At 40.3% G+C, this 19033-nt stretch overlaps 2 protein-coding genes and 2 non-coding genes across 13 annotated transcripts; 2 read left to right on the forward strand and 2 right to left on the reverse strand.

Moving 5' to 3' along the window:
- Positions 1-122: 122 nt before the first annotated feature.
- On the reverse strand, positions 123-13181 carry LOC111777184 (protein NUCLEAR FUSION DEFECTIVE 6, mitochondrial). 4 transcript variants are annotated; one of them, XM_023656655.2, is made up of 4 exons: positions 12896-13181; positions 12514-12635; positions 11879-11934; positions 123-432 (listed from the first exon to the last, which is right to left on the reverse strand). In XM_023656655.2, exons 1-3 carry the CDS (start codon positions 13042-13044, stop codon positions 11927-11929), a joined length of 279 nt encoding a protein of 92 aa, XP_023512423.2. In that variant the 5' UTR covers positions 13045-13181; the 3' UTR covers positions 123-432; positions 11879-11926. The 4 variants fall into 4 exon arrangements, with proteins under 4 accessions (XP_023512423.2, XP_023512421.2, XP_023512422.2 ...); XM_023656654.2 differs by lacking the exon at positions 123-432 and adding an exon at positions 11176-11520 and having other exon boundaries at positions 12896-13180; XM_023656653.2 differs by lacking the exon at positions 11879-11934 and having other exon boundaries at positions 12896-13180.
- LOC147789091 (small nucleolar RNA Z247) lies at positions 5250-5389 on the reverse strand. The gene has a single exon (XR_015412597.1). It is a non-coding gene; the product is annotated as a small nucleolar RNA Z247 (small nucleolar RNA).
- On the forward strand, positions 7082-7221 carry LOC147789092 (small nucleolar RNA Z247). Its single transcript, XR_015412598.1, has one exon. It is a non-coding gene; the product is annotated as a small nucleolar RNA Z247 (small nucleolar RNA).
- Positions 13182-13693: 512 nt separating the features above from the next.
- LOC111777817 (nuclear cap-binding protein subunit 2-like) lies at positions 13694-18695 on the forward strand. Of its 7 annotated transcripts, XR_015412208.1 has the most exons (10): positions 13694-14033; positions 14608-14831; positions 15412-15550; positions 15640-15673; positions 16746-16853; positions 16960-17007; positions 17126-17235; positions 17600-17705; positions 18001-18363; positions 18501-18695. XR_015412208.1 is itself a non-coding variant. In XM_087118804.1 (9 exons), exons 1-8 carry the CDS (start codon positions 14016-14018, stop codon positions 17672-17674), a joined length of 756 nt encoding a protein of 251 aa, XP_086974930.1. In that variant the 5' UTR covers positions 13694-14015; the 3' UTR covers positions 17675-17705; positions 18001-18695. The 7 variants fall into 7 exon arrangements, 6 of the variants coding, with proteins under 6 accessions (XP_086974930.1, XP_086974931.1, XP_086974929.1 ...); XM_087118804.1 differs by having other exon boundaries at positions 18001-18695; XM_087118805.1 differs by having other exon boundaries at positions 18007-18695.
- The last annotated feature ends 338 nt before the right edge of the window (positions 18696-19033 follow it).

Raw genomic sequence — 19033 nt, forward strand, 5'->3', positions numbered from 1 at the left:
CTTACAAGAGTGAAAACCTTAGATCCTTGAATATCAAAATTCAAAAACATTTCTTACAAAGATGTAAATTCAAAAGCAGTTTGCGTTGATATCTTAATCTTAATCAAAATTCAAGATGCTCATATTCAACCATGCATCCCTATCGCATAGGTTTCAAGTCACTTTTGTAGAAGCTCCGGCAAAATACAAATGTTAATATGATCACATAAAAATGTTAACAGTACATGAGTACTACGTAAAGTATGAAGAATATGATGAACATTTTTAGCACTAAAAGTTTAGACCTGTCGTCAAACAACAATCAACCATTGCTTATTGATCGGAAGCTCCTCTTCACAAACCACCATCAATAGAAATCACTGTCCTTGTAGAGGATTGGATTGAGAACTTCCTCAGATTCTTTTGCCATTTATCATAGATCATCATTGCATGCTGATGAACACAAGTGATCAATGTGTTATTAATGTCAGTTTGATATTCCAATCAAAACAAGAAACAAATTGGGAGGTTGCAGATGTTAAACCTAAAATAGATCATAACTGTATATACTAAAATAGTCTAAGATTTACTAGTTTATGATTTGAAGGGTTTGTTACCAAATCTATGATTTTATGGTTTGTTACCAAATCATAGATTTGGAATGTAATCTTCATTATACGCATCTATAAATACATGAGGTCGTGACCCATATAGGTCATCGTGCCATTCAATCTAACATGGTATCAGAGCCATGCCCTAAACTTAGTCGTGCCAATAGATTGATAAATCCTCAAATCCTCAAATATCGAACAAAGAACTCCTAAAGAAAAGGAGCCAAGCCCCTCCTCGAAGGCAGTCAAAAATGACTAAGACTCCAAAGAAGTCGAGCCTCGATTAAGGGGAGGCGCACTTTGTTCGAGGGGAGGTGTTGGATGATGGAAGTCCCACATCGACTAATTTAGGAAATGATCATGGGTTTATAAGTGAGGAATACTAACTCCATTGGTTTGAGGCCTTTTGGGGAAGCCCAAAGCAAAGCCATGAGAGCTTATGCTCAAAGTGGACAATATCATACCATTGTGGAGAGTCGTGTTCGTCTAACATGGTATCAGAGCTCCACAATGGTATGATATTGTCCACTTTGAGCATAAGCTCTCATGGCTTTGCTTTGGGCTTCCCCAAAAGGCCTCATCCCAATGGAGTTAGTATTCCTCACTTATAAACCCATGATCATTCCCTAAATTAGTCGATGTGGGACTTCCATCATCCAACACCTCCCCTCGAACAAAGCGCGCCTCCCCTTAATCGAGGCTCGACTCCTTTGGAGTCTTAGTCATTTTTGACTGCCTTCGAGGAGGGGCTTGACTCCTTTTCTTTAGGAGTTCTTTGTTCGATATTTGAGGATTTGAGGATTTACCAATTTATTGGCACGACTAAGTTTAGGGCATGGCTCTGATACCAAGTTAGATTGAATGGCACGATGACCTATATGGGTCACGACCTCATGTATTTATAGATGCGTATAATGAAGATTACATTCCAAATCTATGATTTGGTAACAAACCATAAAATCATAGATTTGGTAACAAACCCTTCAAATCATAAACTAGTAAATCTTAGACTATTTCAGTATATACAGTTATGATCTATTTTAGGTTTAACACCCCCCCTCAATCTGGACGATGTACTACTAAGTTCAGATTGCGCCTAAAATAGCTAAAAGAAGGAGCTGGCAGTGGCTTTGTCATGATATCGGCGAGCTGATCCTTGGAAGATATGAGTCGAACATCAAGCTGACGAGTCGATACTCGTTCACGAACGAAGTGATAATCAACCTCAACATGCTTCGTCCGTCGATGAAAGATTGGATTGGCGGATAGGTAGGTGGCACCAATGTTGTCACACCATAGGCTAGGCGCTCGCGCTTGCGAGATCCCGAGCTCACGCAAGAGAACTTGGATCCAAATTAATTCGGCAGTGGCATCAGCAACCGCCTTATATTCGGCTTCCGTACTAGAACGAGAAACTGTCGATTGTTTCCTCGAACTCCAAGAGATAAGATTGCCACCAAAGAAGATCACATAGCCTCCAGTGCTTCGACGATCATCAGGATTCCCAGCCCAATCAGCATCTGAAAAGGCACTCAACAAATCAGTGCTGGACTTTGTAAGACACAAACCCATATCAATAGTGTCATGTAGATAACGGAGAATTCGTTTGACTGCCGCCCAATGTATAGAAGTCGGAGAGGACATGAACTGACACACTCTGTTGACACAGAAGGATATATCAGGACGTGTCAGAGACAAATATTGGAGAGCACCAACGACACTTCGATAGCGAGTAGTATCCTCAGGTGAGAGCTTTTCACCACCATTCAATAACAACTTCTCACTGGGAAGCATAGGTGTGGGCACACCTTTGGAGGTGAGCATATTGGTTCTGGCTAATAAATCTCGAATGTATTTATGTTGTGTCAGAATAAGTCCACTAGAAGTATGGCGGACCTCAATCCCAAGAAAATAACTCAAAATACCAAGATCCTTGACGGCAAAATCATCCTGAAGCTGTGTAAGAAGTTTCTCAGTAGCCGTAGAAGATGAGCTGATGATAATAATATCATCAACGTAGATGAGAATATACATCTGAATGCCCGTTTTGTTAAAAATAAAAAGAGAGACATCAGCCTTTGAAGGTGTAAAATCCAGCTGTAATAGTTTGGAGCTAAGGCGAGAAAACCAGGCACGCGGAGCTTGTTTAAGGCCATAAAGCGACTTATCCAGCTTGCAGAGATAACCAGGGTGTTGAGAATCCACAAATCCAGGGGGCTGCTTCATATAAACATCTTCATTAAGAAGGCCATGAAGAAAAGCATTTTGAATATCAATCTGCCGAATAGCCCAACCACGAGAAATAGCAAGAGATAATAAGAGCCGAATGGTAGTGGGCTTAACAACTGGACTAAAGGTATCATCATAATCGACGCCATACTGCTGTTTAAAACCTTTAGCAACCAGGCGTGCTTTGTAGCGATCAATAGAGCCATCTGGCTTTTGTTTGAGTTTGAAAACCCATTTGCAATCAATAACGTTAAGACCAGCACGAGGAGGAACTAAGTGCCATGTCTTATTTTTTTTTGAAGTGCCTGAAATTCATCATTCATTGCCTGACGCCAGAGGGGATGCTCCATAGCAGTAATATGTGAAGTAGGTTCAGAGGCAGAAGACCGAGCTACAAGATATGTTACTGTTCCATCTGTACGCACCTTGGGTTTTTTGATATTGTGCTTCAATCGAGTACCATACGGATGAGTAGTAGGTGCAGGATCCACATTTGAGGGGACGGCCGTATCAGCCGTTGCGAGGGGAGCAACCGATGCTACAGCAGTTGGTTGACCAACGGCCGAGGATTCGACCGGGCATTGCGCAATATCATCTGCTGGCGGAGAAGCCGATGCCTCAATCATTGGCGGAACAACCAACGCCGATTCGAATGGCAGCGACGCGGAGGATTGTTGCGGCAATTCCGAAGCTGATGTAGACACCAAATTTTCTGCATCCAAAGAGTTAGTAGGCCCAGACATATGCATGTGATCATTCTCCAAATTAGTACTGCTATTACCCAAATGCAAGGTGCACAAATCAGGGGCATTATGCGTCGACTGCATGATTGGGGAAGAATTAGGTGAGGCTCTCTTGAATGGAAAAACATTTTCATCAAATATGACATCTCTAGACATATAGACACGACCAGAATCGGTGTCAAGACACTTATACCCTTTATGTGAAGAACTGTAGCCTAGAAAGACACATTCCTTTGATCGAAAAGAGAGCTTTTGTTTGTTATAAGGACGAAGATGAGGCCAACAGGCACACCCAAAAATTTTTAATAAGGAGTAATTTGGTGGGGTATGAAAAAGAAGCTCTAAGGGGCATTTTTTATCGATGACACGAGTAGGAAGACGATTGATGAGATATGTGGCTGTAAGAAACGCGTCGTCCCAAAATTTAATAGGTACATGAGCATGAGCTAGAAGGGCTAGGCCAGTTTCAACAATATGACGATGCTTGCGTTCAGCAGACCCATTTTGTTGATGTGTGTGAGGGCACGAAACACGATGACCAATTCCAAGGGAACGAAAAAATGTGTTATGAATTTTCTGATATTCCCCACCCCAATCAGATTGAACCCACTTGATTTTAGTATCTAGGAGGCGCTCAACATGAGCTTGGAATTGCAAAAATATACGAGGAGCTTCTGTACGATCATGCATCAAATAGATCCACGAAAATTTACTGAAATCATCAATGAAACTAATATAATATTTAAAACCCCCAACAGATGGAGGTGCAGGGCCCCAAACATCCGAAAAAATAAGTTCCAAAGGTGACGAAGACCTATGGGAAAAACTAGTATATGGTAATCGATGACTCTTTGCTAACTGACACGCATTACAAACTGACAAAGATGACTCACTAGCACACGAAATATTATTTAGACGCAAAATGGATTTTATTACTTGAGATGAAGGATGTCCAAGACGAGCATGCCATTGGGCGTGAGTAGTAGATCTGCTCACCAAGGCGTGCTTGAGATTATCGACATCGGATGGCTTAATAGGATAAAGACCAGATTCACACCTCCCATTTAGGAGACTTTTCCTCGACTGTCGATCCTTTATAGAAAAATGCCAAGGATGGAATTCAAAAAATACGTCATTATCACGAGAAAATTTATGAACAGAAAGAAGATGTTTGGAAATTTCAGGCACATGCAAAATATTACGCAACGCAAGAGGACGAGTAGCAGTATTAATTAGAGAATGACCAGTATGCAAAACACGCAAACCTGCTCCATTGCCGACTTGAACTTGTTCACCTCCATGATAACGTTCACGCACAGCGAGACGATCCAGGTCACTGGTGATATGGTCCGTAGCGCCTGTGTCGCTGTACCAATTTGGGTCAATCTTGTAAGAGGAAGTAGCCGCCAGTGCCGTAGGAGGAGCAGAAGAAGGTTCATCTTGATAGGACTCATCCATCCTATGCCAGCAGCGGATAGCAGTATGCCCCACTTTGCCGCAGATCTGGCAGGAAGGACGAGCAGAAGGGCCACGACGATCACCAGCAGGACGAGAGGGTGCATAACCTTGAGAACGACCACGACCGCGATCCCTACGCCCACGATTCTTCTGCTGACCACCACGACTAGCATAATTGGCAGAAGATCCAAGATTTAACTGAAGTTCAGCCTGGTGTTGTAGTTGGCGAGCTTCATACGTCATTAGATGTGCAAATACATCATCAAGGGTGAGGGCTTCACTCTTGGTAGTCATTGAGGTGACGAAGGGATCATAGTCAGGGCCAAGACCAGCGAGAAGATACGCGATCACATCATCATCCTGCAAGGCAGAGCCGGCGGCGGCCAGCTCGGTGGCTAGCCCTTTGATCTTGCAAAAATAATTTGCAGCAGATTGATCTCGTTTCTTGGACGTGGCAAGCTCAACACGAATCTGAGTAGTGCGAGCACGAGTTGACGATGAAAACATCCGCTGCAGGGTATCCCACGCCTCCTTGGACGTAGTAGCGGCAACCACATCATGAAGAATCTCCTCAGACATGGAGGAGAGAAGGCCGCTAAGGACTTGTTGATCCTGATCATACCACTGATTATAGGCCGGATTAGAGACCAGCTCAGCACCAGCAGCAGTTGAGGAAGGGATCAGCTTGGCAGGTGCAACATTGGTGCCATCGAGGTAGCCCATAAGCTTCGTACTCCGTAGGTAGGGGAGGAGCTGGGCACGCCATATGATGAAGTTGTTTTTGGTTAGACGAATTGTGACAACATGGTGTAGAGGGATTGGATATTGTTTAAGGCCAAAAGTCGCCATGGTAGTTGAGACGGTGTTGGAGATGGTGGATGGAGAGGAGGAAGAAGACATGGCGAGGAGTTTAAAAAATAAACCTTGGCTCTGATACCATGTTAGATTGAATGGCACGATGACCTATATGGGTCACGACCTCATGTATTTATAGATGCGTATAATGAAGATTACATTCCAAATCTATGATTTGGTAACAAACCATAAAATCATAGATTTGGTAACAAACCCTTCAAATCATAAACTAGTAAATCTTAGACTATTTTAGTATATACAGTTATGATCTATTTTAGGTTTAACAGAGGGTTAATCGAGATTGCTCTCTCCATGTCTTCTTCCTCCTCGCCATGTCTTCTTCCTCCTCTCCATCCACCATCTCCAACACCGTCTCAACTACCATGGCGACTTTTGGCCTTAAACAATATCCAATCCCTCTACACCATGTTGTCACAATTCGTCTAACCAAAAACAACTTCATCATATGGCGTGCCCAGCTCCTCCCCTACCTACGGAGTACGAAGCTTATGGGCTACCTCGATGGCACCAATGTTGCACCTGCCAAGCTGATCCCTTCCTCAACTGCTGCTGGTGCTGAGCTGGTCTCTAATCCGGCCTATAATCAGTGGTATGATCAGGATCAACAAGTCCTTAGCGGTGCAAAGCCAAGGTTTATTTTTTAAACTCCTCGCCATGTCTTCTTCCTCCTCTCCATCCACCATCTCCAACACCGTCTCAACTACCATGGCGACTTTTGGCCTTAAACAATATCCAATCCCTCTACACCATGTTGTCACAATTCGTCTAACCAAAAACAACTTCATCATATGGCGTGCCCAGCTCCTCCCCTACCTACGGAGTACGAAGCTTATGGGCTACCTCGATGGCACCAATGTTGCACCTGCCAAGCTGATCCCTTCCTCAACTGCTGCTGGTGCTGAGCTGGTCTCTAATCCGGCCTATAATCAGTGGTATGATCAGGATCAACAAGTCCTTAGCGGCCTTCTCTCCTCCATGTCTGAGGAGATTCTTCATGATGTGGTTGCCGCTACTACGTCCAAGGAGGCGTGGGATACCCTGCAGCGGATGTTTTCATCGTCAACTCGTGCTCGCACTACTCAGATTCGTGTTGAGCTTGCCACGTCCAAGAAACGAGATCAATCTGCTGCAAATTATTTTTGCAAGATCAAAGGGCTAGCCACCGAGCTGGCCGCCGCCGGCTCTGCCTTGCAGGATGATGATGTGATCGCGTATCTTCTCGCTGGTCTTGGCCCTGACTATGATCCCTTCGTCACCTCAATGACTACCAAGAGTGAAGCCCTCACCCTTGATGATGTATTTGCACATCTAATGACGTATGAAGCTCGCCAACTACAACACCAGGCTGAACTTCAGTTAAATCTTGGATCTTCTGCCAATTATGCTAGTCGTGGTGGTCAGCAGAAGAATCGTGGGCGTAGGGATCGCGGTCGTGGTCGTTCTCAAGGTTATGCACCCTCTCGTCCTGCTGGTGATCGTCGTGGCCCTTCTGCTCGTCCTTCCTGCCAGATCTGCGGCAAAGTGGGGCATACTGCTATCCGCTGCTGGCATAGGATGGATGAGTCCTATCAAGATGAACCTTCTTCTGCTCCTCCTACGGCACTGGCGGCTACTTCCTCTTACAAGATTGACCCAAATTGGTACAGCGACACAGGCGCTACGGACCATATCACCAGTGACCTGGATCGTCTCGCTGTGCGTGAACGTTATCATGGAGGTGAACAAGTTCAAGTCGGCAATGGAGCAGGTTTGCGTGTTTTGCATACTGGTCATTCTCTAATTAATACTGCTACTCGTCCTCTTGCGTTGCGTAATATTTTGCATGTGCCTGAAATTTCCAAACATCTTCTTTCTGTTCATAAATTTTCTCGTGATAATGACGTATTTTTTGAATTCCATCCTTGGCATTTTTCTATAAAGGATCGACAGTCGAGGAAAAGTCTCCTAAATGGGAGGTGTGAATCTGGTCTTTATCCTATTAAGCCATCCGATGTCGATAATCTCAAGCACGCCTTGGTGAGCAGATCTACTACTCACGCCCAATGGCATGCTCGTCTTGGACATCCTTCATCTCAAGTAATAAAATCCATTTTGCGTCTAAATAATATTTCGTGTGCTAGTGAGTCATCTTTGTCAGTTTGTAATGCGTGTCAGTTAGCAAAGAGTCATCGATTACCATATACTAGTTTTTCCCATAGGTCTTCGTCACCTTTGGAACTTATTTTTTCGGATGTTTGGGGCCCTGCACCTCCATCTGTTGGGGGTTTTAAATATTATATTAGTTTCATTGATGATTTCAGTAAATTTTCGTGGATCTATTTGATGCATGATCGTACAGAAGCTCCTCGTATATTTTTGCAATTCCAAGCTCATGTTGAGCGCCTCCTAGATACTAAAATCAAGTGGGTTCAATCTGATTGGGGTGGGGAATATCAGAAAATTCATAACACATTTTTTCGTTCCCTTGGAATTGGTCATCGTGTTTCGTGCCCTCACACACATCAACAAAATGGGTCTGCTGAACGCAAGCATCGTCATATTGTTGAAACTGGCCTAGCCCTTCTAGCTCATGCTCATGTACCTATTAAATTTTGGGACGACGCGTTTCTTACAGCCACATATCTCATCAATCGTCTTCCTACTCGTGTCATCGATAAAAAATGCCCCTTAGAGCTTCTTTTTCATACCCCACCAAATTACTCCTTATTAAAAATTTTTGGGTGTGCCTGTTGGCCTCATCTTCGTCCTTATAACAAACAAAAGCTCTCTTTTCGATCAAAGGAATGTGTCTTTCTAGGCTACAGTTCTTCACATAAAGGGTATAAGTGTCTTGACACCGATTCTGGTCGTGTCTATATGTCTAGAGATGTCATATTTGATGAAAATGTTTTTCCATTCAAGAGAGCCTCACCTAATTCTTCCCCAATCATGCAGTCGACGCATAATGCCCCTGATTTGTGCACCTTGCATTTGGGTAATAGCAGTACTAATTTGGAGAATGATCACATGCATATGTCTGGGCCTACTAACTCTTTGGATGCAGAAAATTTGGTGTCTACATCAGCTTCGGAATTGCCGCAACAATCCTCCGCGTCGCTGCCATTCGAATCGGCGTTGGTTGTTCCGCCAATGATTGAGGCATCGGCTTCTCCGCCAGCAGATGATATTGCGCAATGCCCGGTCGAATCCTCGGCCGTTGGTCAACCAACTGCTGTAGCATCGGTTGCTCCCCTCGCAACGGCTGATACGGCCGTCCCCTCAAATGTGGATCCTGCACCTACTACTCATCCGTATGGTACTCGATTGAAGCACAATATCAAAAAACCCAAGGTGCGTACAGATGGAACAGTAACATATCTTGTAGCTCGGTCTTCTGCCTCTGAACCTACTTCACATATTACTGCTATGGAGCATCCCCTCTGGCGTCAGGCAATGAATGATGAATTTCAGGCACTTCAAAAAAATAAGACATGGCACTTAGTTCCTCCTCGTGCTGGTCTTAACGTTATTGATTGCAAATGGGTTTTCAAACTCAAACAAAAGCCAGATGGCTCTATTGATCGCTACAAAGCACGCCTGGTTGCTAAAGGTTTTAAACAGCAGTATGGCGTCGATTATGATGATACCTTTAGTCCAGTTGTTAAGCCCACTACCATTCGGCTCTTATTATCTCTTGCTATTTCTCGTGGTTGGGCTATTCGGCAGATTGATATTCAAAATGCTTTTCTTCATGGCCTTCTTAATGAAGATGTTTATATGAAGCAGCCCCCTGGATTTGTGGATTCTCAACACCCTGGTTATCTCTGCAAGCTGGATAAGTCGCTTTATGGCCTTAAACAAGCTCCGCGTGCCTGGTTTTCTCGCCTTAGCTCCAAACTATTACAGCTGGATTTTACACCTTCAAAGGCTGATGTCTCTCTTTTTATTTTTAACAAAACGGGCATTCAGATGTATATTCTCATCTACGTTGATGATATTATTATCATCAGCTCATCTTCTACGGCTACTGAGAAACTTCTTACACAGCTTCAGGATGATTTTGCCGTCAAGGATCTTGGTATTTTGAGTTATTTTCTTGGGATTGAGGTCCGCCATACTTCTAGTGGACTTATTCTGACACAACATAAATACATTCGAGATTTATTAGCCAGAACCAATATGCTCACCTCCAAAGGTGTGCCCACACCTATGCTTCCCAGTGAGAAGTTGTTATTGAATGGTGGTGAAAAGCTCTCACCTGAGGATACTACTCGCTATCGAAGTGTCGTTGGTGCTCTCCAATATTTGTCTCTGACACGTCCTGATATATCCTTCTGTGTCAACAGAGTGTGTCAGTTCATGTCCTCTCCGACTTCTATACATTGGGCGGCAGTCAAACGAATTCTCCGTTATCTACATGACACTATTGATATGGGTTTGTGTCTTACAAAGTCCAGCACTGATTTGTTGAGTGCCTTTTCAGATGCTGATTGGGCTGGGAATCCTGATGATCGTCGAAGCACTGGAGGCTATGTGATCTTCTTTGGTGGCAATCTTATCTCTTGGAGTTCGAGGAAACAATCGACAGTTTCTCGTTCTAGTACGGAAGCCGAATATAAGGCGGTTGCTGATGCCACTGCCGAATTAATTTGGATCCAAGTTCTCTTGCGTGAGCTCGGGATCTCGCAAGCGCGAGCGCCTAGCCTATGGTGTGACAACATTGGTGCCACCTACCTATCCGCCAATCCAATCTTTCATCGACGGACGAAGCATGTTGAGGTTGATTATCACTTCGTTCGTGAACGAGTATCGACTCGTCAGCTTGATGTTCGACTCATATCTTCCAAGGATCAGCTCGCCGATATCATGACAAAGCCACTGCCAGCTCCTTCTTTTAGCTATTTTAGGCGCAATCTGAACTTAGTAGTACATCGTCCAGATTGAGGGGGGGTGTTAAACCTAAAATAGATCATAACTGTATATACTAAAATAGTCTAAGATTTACTAGTTTATGATTTGAAGGGTTTGTTACCAAATCTATGATTTTATGGTTTGTTACCAAATCATAGATTTGGAATGTAATCTTCATTATACGCATCTATAAATACATGAGGTCGTGACCCATATAGGTCATCGTGCCATTCAATCTAACAGCAGACATTAAAAATTCACCAATCATCCTTAAAATAAGTTGGAAAAAAAAAAGGTGTGTATTTAAACCGCAAACTCCTCATTAAAGTAGTGGAATTGGGAAGATAACAACAAATCAACAGTGCCAAATACTTGACAAACAAAGTAAATATTGCAAAACAGAAATTTATTCTGCAACAATCGAGTAGTCTGTAATCCAATATAATTGCAGAACTAAATTGAACATCTAATCTTTCAACACTTCACAAGACAGCCATCTACAAACACAGTGAATGAAATAGAATGTCGTAGTTTATTATTTCATTCCAAATACAATCATCTCATTTATAACCTATCGATAGGATCATCTCCTAGAGGTTTGTTTTCTTCTTTCTATTCTTTGTCTTGGGGGTAGGGCATGGGGATATTCATCGCTAGGACTTATAGGCGAAATTCAAGAAACAAGTCAAGTCATTCCTTCCTGCTTCTCGATCCTCATCTAGTCTTGTCTTTGCCTACATTCAAAACAGGGGAATGTATTTTTTTAATTAACAATTTGAATAAGAAATGGAAGGTTTTTGCATAAATGACTCGTTCTAGTAAACATATAAAATAATCAAGAGAAGGTTTATAACACCCGAGTTCAGCAAAAGGACTTAAACTCTAATCGATGTATGGTGATGGAAGGTGGGGGAAAGAGAGAATGAATCATTATTGTTTGTTAGGCTTGTTTGCATCCTAATTTGAAGTCATCTACTTGGTGTAATAAACTGTCTACTAGGGGGGAAAATGATCGAGTTGTTGTGCATGCATGTTAAATATTATTCCGTTCAATTTTATCAGTCCTATATGAGTTTACAGGCACCAACTCACCAGAGCAACAAGAAGGCAAGAAGAACATCAATGGGCCTATAAAGTGTGCTAGCTGCCTAATTCAAGAGTAAAAAATCTAGTTAGACAACCTAGAAGCAGATCCACTTCTCCTTTCAAAACAAAAAATCAAGAAAATTACGAAGTTGGATCAGGTATCTTGGCATAATAATCCGTATCAGTAATAAATTTAACCCAACAGTAATAAATTTAACCCAAAAGAAAACTTTTCATGGAGTACGGTCTGATGGTTCATAGACATGACTGCTTTAATCAAAGAATACTAGCATAGATCTTTCATCCTCCAGAAACATCAGACTATGACCCCTAAACCTTAATATAGATATCACTATTTATAAATATAGTTGACCATTATTCTCGCCCAAACTACTGCTCTCTTTCTTGATTCATGCAAATAATTATAAATCTGAGATTCATCCAACGAAGAACCAATGCAAATAGAAAATCAACTTCCGGCAAATTATCAGCTTTCTTTCTTGTACACGGAAGAAATCATTCTGAAATCATAGATATGATCTAAATTCCAAGCTATACAAATTTATATTAGCGTCCTTGCCTCTTTCGATCTAGCTCGTGACAGATCAAGAAACTTAAGAGTTCAATTATCAGTTACGCACCTTCGGGAAGCCAACCGCAGCTGCTGCGCGAGACAGAGAGCATTGAGGTCATCAAAGCTGAAGACGACGCAGAGTGAAATGGCATCATCGACTCCAAACAGAAGCTCATCTCAGCCGCACACCTTCAGGCAAAATACATTACCTAATTTATTGAAGCGTTTTGCCAAGCTCGTTATTTAAAAAAACAAGGTAAAGGAGAAAGGCTATCTTGTTGTCATTTCAAAGTTCTAGAGCTTAGTATCGCAAATAAAAACCTGAGAGAAATAAATTTGAAGATGGAACACCGTTTACGTTGACTCCTTTTGGAGAAAAGAAACTCCAAAATCTCTAGATTCAGAATCTTTGGCACTTCAAATGGACGCAAAAGCATTAAGCAACGCACCTGAAAGTTCGATGGGAGAGAGGCTTCGTACTTGCCATGCGAAAGGGAGTACTTGATGACGACTTGGCTTGAGAACCGATCTGAGCAGCAGCACGGCGTGCCGAGCCTGAAAATGACCGGAAAACAGATCTAGCACCAATTGAAGCCATTGTTAATCTGAAGAAATGATAGATTCTGAAAGTCTGTTCTTGGTACAGACTATCAACAACAAGAACTCGACTCTTGCTTCTTGGCTGCAGAGGGTTAAACCTAAAACCCTACTTTGAGTGTGAAGGGTTTCTAACTTTCTACACGGCCGGGGTAATTTCGAAATATCCTTTCAAAAGGGGCACTTTCGTAATAATTCTAAAATTGAGGCCTTCCACTCACTTCACGTGGTATTGTCCACTTTGGGCACAAGTGCTCGTCAGTGCTCATCGCTTTGCTTTGGGCACAAGTGCTCGTCAGTGCTCATCGCTTTGCTTTGGGCACAAGTGCTCGTTAGTGCTCATCGCTTTGCTTTGGGCTTACCCAAAAGGCCTCATGCCTATGAAGATAGTATTCTTTAAATTTATTTATCGTACATTTATCGATTAAATCTCTAAATTTTTAATTTATGAAATTAAATTTCAAATTTAATAAGCTTATCAATTTTAATCCATCCTACTAGTTTAGGATAAAAAATGATTTTTATAACAATTTTTTTTTTTTTTTTAAATTTTAACCTAAGAGTTTACATTAAATATTGAATTAATAAATCAAGGTTATTACTCAATGGACAATTCAATTTTTGTCGTACAATAAATATTGGTTAAGTTTATTGTGCATAACAGCGCGGGGGAAGAATTGCACGAGCAGAATTGGGCGACTGAGCTCACCCAACGAGTTCTCCAGTTCTTAAGCTAATTCCAACCCGAAATTTACCTGCTAATTGATTTGAAGCGGCTCTAATCCGTGCTTTACTTCTTCCTTTCCCCCTTCTGTTTCTCGCATTGGCTGCTGATTATATTATCGCCCAAATTCCCAACACCTGATATAGACGATTTCATTTTGAACCTTTGGTTCGTTGAGTGTCTGCTAGCTGCTTCAGCTGAAGTGTTTTTTTCCGAGTTTTGTTGTAGATTTTGTTCTTCTAGGGTTCATGGCTTCGTTGTTCAAGGTAAATTGCTTTTCTATTTCCATTTTAGATAACGAAGAACTTTTCCTGTAGTTATTGCCTAATATTTTATTGCATGGTTGATTCGTTTTCCGCTCCATTAGGTTTATTGGGTGTGTCAAAGGCGTCTTTGCAAGTTGTATTCGGACATGTCTGAGAGTTAGTTTATATGAACTGCATGAAGTAAATTTGTTGTTTCGATTTATTTTGTTTGCTACGAGACTCATTTTGGTACCAAATGTCTGAGAGGTAGTTTTCTGATCGATGTTATAGTTTTGTCACCATTATTATTATTATTCTTATTATTTTGAGTTATTGGTGAGATTTGAACTTTTTACGGTAAAAGATCTATGCCTAAATCAATTGAGCTATATTCAAGATGATGATTTTGTTACCAAAGGGTACTCTGATTATTGTTACCACTCGGTGTGTCTTAACATTAAAATGTTTAAAAGCATTCAAAGTAAGAGGAATATATTGAAAGGAAGAATGTCGCATGTATGTAGTTAGGTGATAGGTGATGTTTCTATGATTCTATCTAAGACAAGCTTCCTGCTTTCAACTTAATCATTTGTAGGACCCATCAAAGCTATCTGTGTACCGGGATAGAAGATTTCAGGGAACACAAGATGAATTTGAACTGGCTCTTCAGACTTCATCCACCGTTTACGTGGGAAATATGTCCTTTTATACGACAGAAGAGCAAGTTTATGAGCTGTTTTCTCGAGCTGGAGAAATTAAGAAGATAATCATGGGTTTGGATAAGAATTCAAAAACACCTTGTGGCTTTTGTTTTGTCCTGTAAGACTTCATAGTTCTTCTTCCTAACTAGTAGAATATATTGATGTGCTTTTTATCAATATTCAACCATACAATTATATTCTGCCAATTGGAGTTATTTAATAAACGTATTTAATTATGTATTTGCTGCTCAAAACTGTCTGCTGTTATTAGCCCTCTGTGCAAGAGAGACAGGGGAAGGGAGAGAGTAGTCTCTCGAAAATACTCACGTGTGTTACTGTCCTTGCAAGTTAACTTTATAATGATTTTTCTTTGATACCCTGAGTTCTATCAGCAGTTCATTAATGCAGCCTACTGCTTTCTTCTGTACATATATATCACTTCATATGCACCGAGATGTATATTGATCCTCATGATTGTCACCCGCTTAGTGCAAAATCATTTTGAATAATTGAAGGCAGTTGGGAATGATCGCTATTCGATCTATCTGGGTCCATTTTAACCTTGAGATTGTTTGCTCATCTCATGCCTTTGGTACTCATTCTTGCAAGAAATGTTTTACATATGTCTGCATTTAAGCCTTTCAATTTATGGGGCTATCCTTTTAAAATGGTTGCTTATTTTATCTACACTTTGTTAGATACTATTCTCGGGAGGATACCGAGGATGCTGTAAAATATATAAGTGGAACAATTCTTGATGATCGGCCCATCCGTGCGGATTTTGATTGGGGATTTCAGGATGGCAGGCAATGGGGTCGTGGTCGAAGTGGTGGACAGGTAGTGTTTCTGATCTATGTCAAATTAATTCATGACTTGGAGTCCTACAATCACTTCCTGTTTATTTCATTTTGCTTTGTTGTTCACAGGTGCGTGATGAATATCGAACAGACTATGATCCTGATATCCTTTTTTTCTTTTAATACTGTTACTCACTATATAGATTATGGAAATCGTTGTCTGATGCACTGAAAAATAGATATCTTTTGCATTTTTTTGGGTACCATTTATCAACTCAATATTCATTTGTTGTCCTCTCTCTTTTTATATATACATATATATAGAATAGAATATACACAGTAGATTCATATCACTCAGTTTTTTTAGCAAAATCTAAACACAATTACGCAAATCCAAGTTTCGTAAAATTAAATTGATTACAACCTCAAAAAGCGAGGATACAGCAACACGTCATTTTCTAAAAAACCATTACATGGATATGTTGGAGACAGTTTGTTTCATATCGAATATATGTGTATGTATTGATATATTTAATACCTTATAATAGATCAAACATGTAAGTTTACCGTAAAAATAAATATACTTCACAAAAAAAAACATATAAACTCGTGTCAATTAACAATATAGAACGATTTGGTTGGTCATGGCTAGAGGAAGAATATGTGATCCTAATGTTTTAGGAATGATCTAAAGTATGAGAATTAGAATATGTTATAGAATCCATCTTTTTCCTTTCTTTTACTTTTTTTTTTCACTTCACTTGTTAGGTTGTGCTTGGATGGATTAGGCTTTAATTTTGCTCCAAATTCATGCCTCAGTCCTGTCTGTAGTTGGAAAAAATGTATATGACGACTTTTTTTTTAGCTTGTTGGGCACATGTTTGTGTGTCTAGATAAGTCCATGTCCAACGCATGTCAGAGTACGACATAGACAGTCTACCTAAAACAGAGTGTTCATGCCTCCTAGATTACAACTAGGAGCCAAACATTCCCAGAGGGGATCAATAACCCATTAGTGCGAATGGCTAACTTACACATTGACTACCGTTGCGCTACTGAGTGCCTTCTGTGTAGTTTGTCGTTCCTCAATTGGCATGTGACAAACGTCCTTAACTTTTGTTAAATTTAATATCATAGCTCATTCATATATAAATTTTTTCTGATAATGTTCGTTTTTTGACACCCCATGTCCTTTAAATTTCACATTTCTTTGTAGTTTCCTTAATTTATTGAACGTAGAGGTGGCTATGGAAAGTTAGTTCAGAAAGAGTTGGAAGCACAGAGGCAGCTTGTGGATTACGGTTCTGGTTCACTAGGCTCTATGCCGTCAGTCATACCCCAGTGTGAGTTGCTATGAGGAATCCTATGTATGGACAGTATGCATAAACGTTATTGATTTGATATGCCTTGACTTTCCTGTTCTTTTTTTTTTTTTTTTTTTACCTGCAGACGGTAAACATGGTGGAAGCCACGGAAATGGGCATCGTCATGGAAGAGGTATCAAATTTCTAAAGCATTTTAATCATCTGATGAATGGGAATTTATTGTTGTTTAATGGGCATCCGGGGGTTTCTTGATATTTATCAGACTACATTATTGTTGTTTAAAAAACTAGATTACCACAATCGTAAACGCTACCGAGATGATGATCGGCATGCCCATGAAAGCTCCAAGAGAACTTCAGATTATGACTCTAGAAGAAATCCTGATCATGAATCAAGACCGGTAATTTCTAAATGATGCTTCATCTTAGGACATGTTTGAAAGTGGTTTTTGTATATTCGTTTCGACCATTGATTCTACATTTTAAAAAGGGATCTTCATACAACCAAGAGTGATTTTGAATGAGTTAATTTTAAAATAGATGTGGTTCTAGTTATTCCAATATCAATTCCAAACATGTCCTTAGTCATCTTTGTGTGCTTAAGTTTTGACAAAAGACACCACACCGTGCTTGCATGCGGCACTTCCATCTTACAAAATGAATCTTTAGTTGTTACCCGATACTAAAACCATTACTATGTACACTGCTTTTCTTTGGCTGTTTATGTTGCCATGCTTCAGTATTTAACTGTTCGTGCTGTAACAGCAGAAAAATCCAAGGTTCCGGGACAGTGGCGATTCTGATGAAGAGGATGACGATGACCGAAAACAGCGACACTAACCCTAGTGTCATTGCCATATTATAACGTGAGGTATCATTTACAAAGTTGTTGATTAGTTCAGAACAAATCGAGTGATACGGGACAAGTTCGTTACTTATGCATGTTAAAACTAACGAACTTTGTAAACGAAGAAATGACTATAAATTGCAGTCTGTACTTCAGTATTATTAAGAATCAAGTAGGCATTTTGTCGCAACTATCTTCAGAAAAATGAAGAGTACGATTCTATTATCAACAGAAATTTCTTCTAGGATTCCCTGTGGTTATCTCTAATATTCATCTTATTATCATAGCTACAATTTTATTTTATTATTGTTTTTTTTAGTTGTAGGAGGTAGCAGAAAGGATAATTTCAAAGCCCAATTACAAATTTGATTGCATTAAGGTTAAGTAATTTGATGTAATTGGAGAAGGTCAACTTGGAGGCCTCAATTGTTAGCCCCATATTTCCAGATTCATATCAAGCCCATGACATAGACAACATAATATCTAAATCTCCAAGGGGAATTAGTTTGAGGCGTAGAGGCCTTGGAAAACACTTCAATGAATGAAAAATGGATTGGTTGCTACCCATTTAATTAAACTGATAGCGGCAGCTGAAGGGTGTCCCCCACAGTCAAAGAGGCGACCACTAGGGCTGCCCCCACTTTTACGTCGGGTCAAAGTCTTCGTAATGCAACGATAACAGGTACGTATTATCTTTTTTTAAGATCAGAAATTCAAATCTTCTTTATTTTACTTTTTTAAGATTTATTTTTACGGTATCTTTTAAATTTGTTCCGAATCGAACACGCCTTAAACTTTGAAATTGTGAGAGAAATGAAGCGAAAGCTGATGAAGAAAGAGATAGATAGAATTGTTGATACAAAGGACAAAAACATTAGAAGGTGGAAATAAAAAGTTGAGTGAGGACCCATCACTATATTTGGAAGAGATAATGGTTGAATTATGTGTGTTCTGTACACTGCACTGGTCTCCAGGGAACTCAACAGTAGTATATATAATCTTTAAATTATTTAATTCTGTAATAAATTTCTAATTTTATGTCAAAAAAAATAATACTTTTTTTTTTTTTTTTTTTTTTAACTAATTGATGCATTAGATATAATTCTATAATAAAACTTTAGTAAATTCATAAAATTTTTTAAAAAAATTGATAATTTGACCTTATAATTTAATTTTTTAAAAAAAGTTTAGGATATAATGGACACGTAAAGCGATTGCGACTATTTTTTGTTCCATATGATACGTGTCAATGATTCATGCTATCAAATTTTGTATTTTACACTACTTCCACTCCATGCACTGTCTCGCCCCACGCCCAACATCTTGTGGCTGACAAATATTGTCCCAAAAAA

The sequence above is a fragment of the Cucurbita pepo genome, chromosome 16, assembly GCF_057944985.1.
Source record: "Cucurbita pepo subsp. pepo isolate OVF chromosome 16, ASM5794498v1, whole genome shotgun sequence".
NCBI lineage: Eukaryota > Viridiplantae > Streptophyta > Magnoliopsida > Cucurbitales > Cucurbitaceae > Cucurbita > Cucurbita pepo.

Coding starts and splice junctions, on each gene's coding strand:
- LOC111777184 (XM_023656653.2), bottom strand. CDS start 13,044: ATGGCTTCAATTGGTGCTAGATCTGTTTTCCGGTCATTTTCAGGCTCG. Junction 12,636..12,895: donor CTCTCCCATCGAACTTTCAG/GTGCGTTGCTTA, acceptor TTTTGCCTGAAG/GTGTGCGGCTGAGATGAGCT. Junction 433..12,513: donor CTGCGGTTGGCTTCCCGAAG/GTGCGTAACTGA, acceptor TGTGTTCATCAG/CATGCAATGATGATCTATGA.
- LOC111777817 (XM_087118804.1), top strand. Junction 14,832..15,411: donor TGTGGCTTTTGTTTTGTCCT/GTAAGACTTCAT, acceptor ACACTTTGTTAG/ATACTATTCTCGGGAGGATA. Junction 17,008..17,125: donor TGGGCATCGTCATGGAAGAG/GTATCAAATTTC, acceptor TTAAAAAACTAG/ATTACCACAATCGTAAACGC.